Source organism: Herpailurus yagouaroundi, unplaced genomic scaffold (assembly GCF_014898765.1).
Source record: "Herpailurus yagouaroundi ecotype Mexico unplaced genomic scaffold, PumYag 483, whole genome shotgun sequence".
NCBI classification, from domain to species: Eukaryota; Metazoa; Chordata; class Mammalia; order Carnivora; family Felidae; genus Herpailurus; species Herpailurus yagouaroundi.
In genome coordinates, this window is record NW_024412700.1 from 1,276,805 (window position 1) to 1,288,242 (window position 11,438).

Here is an 11,438-nt window from a genome sequence, read left to right on the forward strand (position 1 = left end):
CTTCCCACTTGTGTGCGCGCTCTAAATAAATAAACTTAAAAAAAAACATTCTAGTTTATACTTAGAAAAACTAATTTCTTTTTAATTGATTCAAGAAAATCGAAATATTAAAAAGAATAAAGAAAGTAAAGCTAAGGTTGGGAAAGAAGGTAGGGTTTAATGGCCACTCTATTACACACTAGCTCTGTAAAATATGTGATGACAAAGTTTTATTTAACCACTTGATGGACCATTCTTTGTGCATGACATACATACAAAGCACATTTGACCAAACATGGAGACATAAAAATATAAATTTAGGTGGTCAGTAATGACGGGTGTGTGTGAAAGAGTTAAAGAGCAATGGAAAAGGGATAAATAGGCAGAGCACAGGAGATTTTAGGGCAATAAAACTATTTCCCATGATACACTGTAATGGCACATGCAGGACATCATGCATTTGTCAAAACTCCTAGAAGTGTAAAACACAAAGAATGAACCCTACTGTAAACTGTGGTGTTTAGTTAATAATAGCATATCAATACTAGTTTATCAGTTGTAACAAATGCGCCACAGTAATGCACGATGCTAATAATAAGGGAAACTCAGGGAGGGAGGGGAGGCTGGGAATAGAAACTCACTGTACCATCTGCTCAATTTTTCTGTAAACCTAAATTTGTTCTAAACAATACTTATCTATTAACTACAATAAAATTAAAAAGCTAAAAGGCAAAAAACAATATACGCTTACGGAATAGATGCTTATTAATAAGGAACCTTAGAAAGAACAGAATTAGAAGAATTGCTCCTTGAAAGGGGAACCCACTTACACTGTTGGTAAGAATGCAAACTGGTGTAGCCGCTCTGGAAAACAGTGTCAGGATTCCTCAAAAAGTTAAAAATAGAAGTACCCTACTATCCAGCAATCACACTACTGGATACTTACCCAAAGAACACGAAAACACTAAGTCAAAGGGGTACATGCACTTCAATGTTTATTGCAGCATTATTGACAATAGCCAAGACATGGAAGCCACCCAAGTGTTCACCAATAGATGAATGGATAAAGAAGATGCGGTATCTACATACAATGGAATATTGCTGAGCCCTAAGAAAGAATGAAATCTTGCCATTTGCAATAACACAAATGGAGCTAGAGTATTATGCTAAGCGAAGTCAGTCAGAGAAAGACAAATACCATGCGATTTCACTCATATATAGAATTTGTTTATTGTTGGGCTTGTGTGTTTTTTTTTTTAAGATCATATACATCTTTGACTCTACTATGGAAAATTTTGAACATAGACACTAAAGTAGAACAACAGTTAATAAATGCTCATGAACCCATCCATCAGCTTAACCTGTTAACAATATTTTGTGTTTCTCATTTTATCCATCCCCCCCTTATTTTATTTTCATTTATGCTGCAGTATTATTATGTTTTTTAAGTTTTTATTTAAATTCCAGTTAGTTAACAAACAATGCAATATGGGTTTCAGGTGTAAAACTTAGTGTTGCATCACTTTCCTACAACACCCTGTGCTCATCACAACAACTGCCCTCCTTGGTACCCATCACCTATTTCCCCACCTCCAACCTCCTCCCCTCCTATAACCCTCAGTCTAATCTCTCAAGTTAAGGAAGTCTGTTTCTTAGCTCATGTCTCTCTCCTTTTCTTTTCCCTTTGCTCATCTGTTGTTTCTTAAATTCCACATATGAGGTATGTGGAATTTAAGAAACAAAACAGATGAACATAGAAGGGGGGGACAAACCAGAAAACATACTCTTAACTCTAGAGAACAGACTGAGAGTTATGGGGGCGGGGGGGTGATAAATAGGTGAAGGGGATTAAGGATGTACTTGTCTCGATGAGCACCAGGTGGTGTGTGGAAATGTTGAATCACTATACTGTACACCTGAAACTAATATTACACTGTACATTACCTGGAATTTAATTTTTTTTATTTTTATTTATTTGAGAGAGAGAGAGAGAGAGAGAGAGAGCGCGCGCGCACAAGCAGGGGAGGGTCAGAGAGAGAGGGAGACACAGAATTCAAAGCAGGATCTAGGCTCCGAGCTGTCAGCAAAGAGCCTGACTGGGGAGGGGGGCAGGGGGGGCTCGAACCCACAGACCACAAGATCATGACGTGAGCCTACATCAGACGCTTAGCCGACTGAACCACCCAGGCGCCCCTAGAATTTAAATAAAAACTTTTTAAAAATACCAGAATAGGGGCACCTGGGTGGCTCAGTCAGTTAAGTGATCGACTCTTGGTTTCAGCTCAGTTCATGATCTCACGGTTCATGGGTTCAAGCCCCACGTCAAATACCACAGCTAGCAGCATGGAGCCTGCTTGGGATTCTCTCCCCACCCCCCCCCGGATTCCCCATTTCATCTGCCCCTCCCCCGCTTGCACTGTCTCTCTCTCTCTCTCTCTAAATAAATAAATAAACTTAAAAAAAAAGAATAAAGAAAATTAGTATTTCTTAGCTTTAAAAAAACATTATGGGGGGACTTGGGTGGCTCAGTGGGTTAAGCATCCGACTTTGGCTCAGGTCACGAGCTCACAGTTCTTGAGTTCAAGCCCTCTGTCGGGCTCTCTGCTGGCAGCTCAGAGCCTGGAGCCTGCTTTTCGGATTCTGTCTCCCCCTCTCTCTCTGCACCTCCCCCACTTGCACTCTGTCTCTCTGTCTCTCAAAAATAAACATTAAAAAAAAAAGAAAAAATAAATAAACCAACTTTAAAGAAGTACCCAAATCACTAAAGAATTAGGTGCCAAGAGATGGAAGAAGTAAGGCAGTCATCTAAACCTCTCAGAGTAATTTATTAACTCTAAAGGTGTGAAAAAGGACATTTCTGGCTTCTGCTTTGGGTGTAGAAAGCTGCAGAAAGCACTGCTCCCACAGTCAAAGAATCATCTCACCAGGCAATCTAAAAATTCACTCTTCGTAAACACATCAGATCACAGAAGTCACCGGGCAACCAATTCACCTCCAACTGAATGAAAGGCACTTCCGAAGAGAGGTGGGACACAAGCATTCGCTTAATCTAGAGAAGAGGCCATTTCATGTCAGACAAGCAGCCTAGGAAGAACTCAGTTGAAACCTTTTAACAAACTGCTGATGTCCAAGTGTGAGACAGTGTGAGAACACAGAACACCTGTGACCCAGAGACACAGGTAAGCTGCAACCCACTCGAAGCGACTCTCTGCCCCCCCTCTCTGGGCGCTCGCACACAATGCTTGGGGCCGTGGCGACGAGTCTGGAGAATGTGCCAGTCACGGCCCGAAGCCCGGGAAGCAGAACAGCAGCAATATGGGGAAGGCACAAAGACCCACCCGGATCTTTCTCGCTCATTTTCCCTGGTGGGCTGGTGAGGGCGGGACGGCAAGAAGGCACCTGCAGGGAAGACCAGCTGGTCATGGAGGAAGAGAAGGCAGGGAAAGGAGGCCTGGCCCTGGAGGAGGAGCAGGGCTGTGTTCTGGACGAGGACCACAACGGGCCTCCCCGGCCCGGCATGATGGCGGGATCCCCGAGAACACACAACCCGGAGACCAGAGCGCGTGGGGTCTGCCGAAGAGTAAAGCGGAAACAGAACAGAAAAGTTCTGCCAATCCATGCTCTCACCGCAACTCTCACTCATCACTCGTGAGGATACAAAACAGTAGAGCCACACACTGGAACACACTGTGAAATTCTCTTTAAACAAACTTACCTTTCTCCTCTCCCACGTATTTACAGAAGTGAAATGAAAATCCTACGTTCACACCAAAACCTAAGAGTGAATATTTATGCCAACTGTATTCACAATTGCCAAAAACTGGACCCAAATACTCCCTAACAGGAAGTGGCCGTACTGTGGTGGGTGCCTCCGGAAGACAGAATCCTGCTCAGCGATAAAAAGGAAACAGCTACATATATAAATGTACAGGTGATATATACAATGGCACAGGTGAGTAAAAAGGCTAGGAAAAGAAGTTAAAAAGGCCAGAATCAAAAGAATACATACCCTACAAGTCCATTTCTATGTTATTGCAAAGGCACAAAACTACCAGGACCTAAAGCAGGTGAGCGGCTGCCACAGCCAAACAGGAATCAGGGACTTTTCAGTGAGATGGACTGTTCTGGATTTTGTTGTGGTAGTGGTCATGCCCCGGTGCACAACCGTCAAAACCCACTAAATGGGTGAATTTCATTGTATATAAATTAAACCTCAATTTTTAAAACTGGGGGGGGGGGGGGGAAGTTGGGGGCCCAAGACAAAGGAAACACAAATAGGAAGCGTATGGCTAAAATAACTAGGGGCACCTGGGTGACTCAGTCAGTTAAGTGTCGGACTGTGGGCTCAAGTCATGATCTCATGGTTCGTGCTTCTGAGCCCCACATCAGGCTCTATGCTGACAGCTTAGAGCCTGGAGCCTGCTTCTCTGTCTCCCTCTCTCTCTCTGCCCCTCCCCCACTTGGGCTCTGTCTCTCAAAAATAAATAAATGTTAAAAAAAATTGTTAACTAAAGCAAGAGAATGCTAGATGAAAGATGCAAAGAGGTATAAAAATATGACAAAGCATTTATACTATTAAGACTAAGAAACCAACTGGAATGCTTAGTTTGAATTCTTTCAAAAATATATTCAGTACAGCAAAGAGATATGAGGTCTGAATCTTAAGGAAAACGATCTTAAAAACAAAATATAGGGGCGCCTGGGTGGCTCAGTCGGTTAAGCGGCCGACGTCGGCTCAGGTCATGGTCTCAAAGCTTGTGGGTTCGAGCCCCGCATCGGGCTCTGTGCTGACAGCTCAGAGCCTGGAGCCTGCTTCCGATTCTGTGTCTCCCTCTCTCTGCCCCTCCCCCACATGTGCTCTGTCTCGGTCTCTCAAAAATAAATAAAAATCTAAAAAAAAAAAAAAATTAAAAACAAAATATAATACACGATCAATGGGAAAAAATTATCAATCCAACAGAAAAAGTACTGCCTTCAGAGAGCTCATATGATAATCACACAATCAAATGAACTGTTGAGAAATAACAAGTGCTACTAAGAAAAAACAAAGCAGGATTAATGTGTAAAGTGTCACGGGGACTGTTTGCTTTGTTTTTCAGCCTACACTTTTACTGTGAAAAATGTCAAGCCTCCCCCAAAATGGGGAACAAGCCACGTATGGGTGAGGTGTCTACTCTACTTCCAAGTGGAGATGCCAAGCAAACGACGGAGAGGAAAGCCTGCGCCTCAGAGAAAGGGGAGCCCTGGAAATATAAGCGTGGAAACAGAAGGGTTCGTTGGCACGCAGACAGGACTTGGACATCACACTGGTAATGACCATTCCCAGCCAATGAGTACAGATGGCAGTTCACAGGCCGAGGACCCCAACTATAGAGGTACGGAGTGTCCGCAGAAGCCAGCAAAACGTGAGGAGGCATGGGTGCCCAAAGCAAGAGTGAAAACATCTCAAGAAGATGGCAGTGGTCAACTGGTAAATGCTTTCATGCTTTTATTCACGTCTTTCACATGAGGTCTAAAAAACTCCAAGAATCAAAGCTGAATTGTACACAGACAGGTCTGAAAGAATGAAGAGAAGGAACGAGAGTATAAACTTACGTTTACAGGTAACTATCAAAAAGATCAATCGTTACGCTAGAAGCTCGGCGTTATTTCTTCAGCTAGGAAGAGCGAGCTGGGGATACTGTGTCCTGCTCAGAGGAGATGAGGGCCACGTGACCGTCTACTGCTCTGTTGTACGATCACCTAAGCCCACAGACGTGCTTTACCCCAATCACACACAGAGACATCAGTCACAAACCTAAAAGTACTAAAAAAAAAAATTCCATCCGTATTTACATACCAAGCTTGTACTCTGAATTCTCTCTCTAGCCAACTCCCCGCCTGTCACTAATGCCCACGCCAGCTGCTTTCCTTCTCTGACCTGATTTTGACTTCTACACCAACAGAGACCAGGGAGCTCGCAGAGTCCTCAGACACCGAGCGCTCGAGGACTGGGACTGGCCGTTTGCTGATGTCCACTTCCGCTTCAGCATCCTCTTCTGCAGATTGTTCTTTGATTTCTGCTGTAAACAAGAGAATATAAAAAGTCACTCGTGCACCGAAACAATCTTTGACGAATTCATCTATAAAGCGTACACTGCAAAAGAAGAATGAAAGAGCAACAGCAATACTTCATTAACACAGGGAAAGTTTCTGTAAGTAATTGATGGCATGGCTTAGATTTACGCTCGACTGCAAAATGATCATCAAAACAACGTAAAACATGGCACACTGTTCTTTGTGCCAACTGACTCAGCCAAGTGTCATCTAGTAAAAACTGTTAACCTTATTTTTAGGATTATAGTGGTTCATCTATAGAACAAATGCCATTTCAATGTAACTCACTTAAAAGGTTGGGGGTGCCCGGTGGCTCAGTCGGTTAAGCATGTGACTCTTGATTTCAGCTCAGGTCATGATCTCACAAGATCAAGCCCCCTATAGGGCTCTGTGCTGACAGTATGGGGTCTGCTTAGGATTCTCTCTTTTCCTCTCTCTGCCCCTCCCTCGTGTGCATGCAAGTGTGCGCATGCGCTCTCTCTCTCTCTCTCAAAATAAATTTTAAAAAATGGTTCTTTACAAATAAAATCATTAATTAAAAAAATCATTACAGTCTTAATTATCAGAGATTCTAAAAGTAAATGCTTAAACAGTGCCTGGGTGGCTCAGTCGGTCAAGCATCCAACTTCCAACTTCGGCGCAGGTCATGATCCCATGGTCTGTGGGTGCGAGCCCCGCATCAGGCTCTGTGCGGACAGCTCAGAGCCCAGAAACTGCTTTGGATTCTGTGTCTCCCTTCTCTGCCCTTCCTCCACTTGCACTCTTTCTTTCTCTCCCTCTCTCTCTCAAAAATAAATGAAAATGTTAAAAAAAAATTAAAGTAAATAATTGAAATCCAGAGCACATCTGGACTCCATTGCCTTTTTCATTTATCCTCAAGACTCCAACCCCAGACACCTCACACATACTCTATCATATCAGGAGGCAACCGACCAAACACCACGGCCTCTAGTATCATGCTTCTCTCTGAATAAAAGTGACCCACCCCCTCTCTTAGACCGCATCACTGGACATTCACAGGTACTGCCCTTCCACCGGCGCTCCAGACGCAACTCCACGCTCCAGTCGGTCCTTCTTTTCTAACTCGAAATTTACTGAAACCTTTCCCCACCACGACTCCAAACGAAAGAAACAAACAAAACGCACTTACAGTCCTTCAAGCTTCTCTTCTCCGTCTCTGCTTTCTCTTCCCAGTAAAATTCACGAAATGGGACTTTGGAGGGACTGCACCTTCTCTAGCGGACAGCCTCCCACCGCAGTGCTGTTCCCTCCACCGCCACCGCCAGCAACGGAACTAACAGTCCAGGGGCTACGCACAACCCTTCAAACTCTGTGGAAACTCATCTGGCACTGAGGACAGCCTCCTCCTCAGGGAAATGTTCCTTCCCCTTTTCTAAGCGGGAGGTGTAACGGTTACTCCAGGCTTCAGAGGCATAAAGACTGGCTCTCGAGTACCAGCTCCACCAGCTCCCATCCGTACAATTCATGGAGCCCCCTCTCGAAGTCTGCAGACCGACAACACGACCATATAGCTCACGAGGTGGCGAAGGAAAATTAAATGACCTAGTATCTGTCTCTTCGGCTGTTTTCTTTCAGACCTCTAAGTGTGGAAACAGCCCCCAGGATGTCTTTTATGCGCTCTCTCTTCTTGAAGAACTTAATTGTCATCCAGGTTTTCACAGTCTCCTCCGGACTTCATGGTCTTCAACTGCCATCTGTGGCCCCGGCCCCTCCCCTGAGTTGCAGACCTTACTTTAACTGCACTCTAGACATTTCTAGCAGCTTCAACACTAAATTCCACACCACATCTGATCTCGTATCTCTTCAGTCTGACTTTCCTCTGTGACTATCAAAATCTTCTAAATTCGTAATGAATTTGAGGTAAGTATTTTGACAATTAATTTTGAGAACTATTAATTGTTCAGTTACAAAAACTACAAATAATCGTAAGCCTTGTCAAATCATAAAATGAATGATGAAATAAAGCATCGACCAGGCAGTCTGGGTTCTCCTATTTAAAACAGCATTGTTCTGGAGGGTCTGGCCGGCTTAGTCGGTGGAGCGTGCAACTCTTGATCTCAGGGTTGTGAGTTCGAGTCCTACACTGGGCTCAATTAAATTACTTAAAAATAAAATCTTTAAAATAAGTAAAAATAAAAATAAAATAGCATTCTTTCGTAAACCCGAAATAGAACAGTTAGCCATAAACCAAGTGCTTGTGGGCCTATCAATCAGATTGCCTATCTGATCTACCCCCAGCCACAAAACTGACACAGAGTGCCTAGAATCAAATCTACAAATATAAAATATATTTATAGCAAAGGATGATAAAAAGATTTGCAAACTTTACTAACATATTAAATTTCTTTATGACAAAAGACACCATGAACAAAATGAAAAAGGACATCAGAGATTAAAAGAAAATACATGTGATTTGTATACACCGATAGGTATTCAAATCCAGAATATGTAATGTAAAGAACTTCACCGGTGCACCAGGCATGGACAGAGGATAAAATCCATACTCTCTTTTACATGCAAATTGCAGTATGGCACCAACTTCTTAGCTACTGACTTTATTTCTCAACCTTCTTGGTAGCTAATCACGGCAAGTTATCACCAGCAGAGGATGACCAAAAGTCCCCGAGCATCCTCTATGTCCCCTAACAGGAAGGGATTTGCCCTGGACTAAACGATGCTCCCTCTTTCCTGTGGGAAACAGGAACACAGACACATCAGCAACCCAGATGCAATGCTGCAGATGAGAACAACATTCTCATGAAGGGCAGAGAAACAAGATGAAAGGAACGTGGGTCCAGAAACAACCACAGATGACCCACCAGCCTGAACCTCTCACTTTCAGAAATTCTACATAAAAGAACAATTCATGTGTTTTATTTACACCACTGAGATGCCCTGAGCACATGTTTGAGGCCTCTGTTATAGCATTTTAACCCAAGCCCCAATTAACACAGAAGCCAGTAGAAGGAGTGGGGAACTGCCAAAGCAAACACTTCAAATGCGGGTTGGTGATCAGGCAATGAGAAGTGATACTGGAGTCTGGAAATCACCTGACCCTTTTTATGCCGTATTTGGTAGATCTGTGATCCGCAATACGTTGGAAAGCAGATCGGTGCCTCCAGAGCCTAAAGCCCTAGGGGAAGCATCTGGAAAGATCCAAAAGTTATTTTGTGTTGCCTGTCCTCTGCTGCTTTTATGACCGAAAAGAGGAAGTAATATGATTCTACCAGACACATGGATTCCCTCTATTATATTCAAAGCACTATAAAATGACCATATTTAAAATGCCTTTGAGGAAGCATTTCCTTTCCACCCAGAGATGCCCTGAGCACATGTGGACATGCTCTTTTTGCACCATCGCCCTTCCTCGGCAAGGGTAAGAGTCAAGATAAGGAGAATAAGAGGACCTCAAAAGGTCATGAATCATGAGCCACACGGGCCAGGGTCATGTGCCATTACATCTCCCGGCAGCATTCTTCTCCTCAGGGCCCACTCTATTGAGCCTCCACCCCCAAACTGAACTCCATCCGACGGGGTGCAGCCTGTCTGCTCTCCGGTGTGTGCTGCTATCTACCACTTACAGCCTCTCGTCGAAATTTTTCTCCAAACTGTAGCACGATCCCAACTATTTCCTTATTTTCATCTCCTTCACGAAGAAAATGCACAACACTTTTAACATGTTTAGCAGCTCTTTTTGCCTATAACTAAGAGGAAACCAGTAGGCAGACTGTCTCTCCACGTGTGTCTGTCTCCCTGTCTCCCTCTCGTTCTCAAATTAGACCAGAAGGAGGTGGCAAGGTTAAACACGAATGTCAATGGTAGGTTCGCAGGTTTTCAGGTACGCAGTCCTTAGCAACTAGGCTCCCTGCGTTTCAGAGGGGACAAAACAGACTCAGACTACAGGGAGTTTGTGCTTCTTGTTTGGCTTGGTTTGTTTGTTTTAAGTGGGATCTGGAACGGGCCTGACCCACAAAGAAGGGAACAGTAAGGCAGGCTTCAGGAGTTCATGCTATTCTCCTTCTGCTTCCAGCTCTTACTGCCACTGAGTCGGCCCAGGATCCTACCCTGGATCTGCTGAAGGCACAGTAGGGATTGATGGATTTTTGGTTTGGACTTTGTTGTTCTGGTCATTTGTCTTCAACGGAATAAGGAGAAATAAAGAGGAATCTCATGACCACTATCTGGGGGGCCAGACCCAGCCACAAAATAGAAACTGAAAAAAGTATCCCTAAATATGTGAAATGACACATAAAACTCTTCATTTAGCAGGATAAATTAGATCTTACTATCTGTCAAAGTCAAGGCAGGACAATTAAACTAATGTTTATGTCTCTCTCTTCTCCTGGCCCGAGTCTTCGAAAAGTTGCCAAAGTTTCCATCAAAAAGAATGAAATCTTGCCATTTGCAACTATGCGAATGGAACTGGAGGGGATTATGCTAAGTGAAATTAGAGAAAGACAAATATCATATGACTTCACTCCTATGTGGAATTTAAGATACAAAACAGATGAAATAGGGGAAGGGAAGCAAAAATAATATAAAAACAGGGAGGGGGACAAAAACATAAGAGACTGTTAAATATAGAAAACAAACTGAGAGTTGCTAGAGGGGTTATGGGTAGGGGGTGGCTAAACGAGCAAGGGGCATTGAGGAAGACATTCGTTGGAATGAGCACTGGGTGTTATACGTAGGGGATGAATCACTGGAATCTGCTCCTGAAATCATTATTGCACTATATGCTAACTTGGATGTGAGATAGATAGATAGATAGATAGATAGATAGATAGATAGACAGACAGACAGATAGATAAAATAAAAAAAATCAAAAAAAAAAAAATTGCCAGAGTTTCACAGCAGAATGTGAAGCAGATTGCTCTGGTTGAAAATGATGTCATCCAGGGGCGCCTGGGTGGCTCAGTCGGTTAAGCGTCTGACTTCAGCTCAGGTCATGATCCCGCAGTCTGTGAGTTGGAGCCCCGCGCCGGGCTCTGTGCTGACAGCTCCGAGGCTGGAGCCTGCTTCAGATTCAGTCTTGGTCTCTGTTTGTCGTTTGTCTGTCTGTCTGTCGTTTGTCTGTCTGTCTGTCTCTCTCTCTCTCTGTCCCTCCCCAGCTCACACTCTGTTTCTCAGAAATAAATAAAAAATGTTTTTAAAAAAATTTTTTAAGAAAAGAAAAAGAAAATGATGCCATCTAAATATCTAACCAGAGATGGTCTGGTGAAATGACAATAAACTCAGTGACAACTGACAGAATAGTTCTGATGCCAGTACTTGGTTATCCACAGTTCACTACTAAAAATGCACTCTCCAATACCACCCTGTGCCTGTGTCTAAACCATAAA

General features: G+C 43.5%; 1 protein-coding gene across 1 annotated transcript in view; it reads right to left on the minus strand.

Moving 5' to 3' along the window:
• Window positions 1-7,033, minus strand: part of KMT2C (lysine methyltransferase 2C) — a 175,654-nt gene extending 168,621 nt beyond the window's left edge. The window contains exons 1-2 of the mRNA XM_040464523.1: window positions 6,984-7,033; window positions 5,900-6,148 (exon numbers count right to left, since the gene is read on the minus strand). Coding sequence (XP_040320457.1) covers window positions 5,900-6,148; window positions 6,984-7,033 — 299 coding nt within the window. The remainder of the gene's footprint in view (window positions 1-5,899; window positions 6,149-6,983) is intronic.
• Window positions 7,034-11,438: the final 4,405 nt, after the last annotated feature.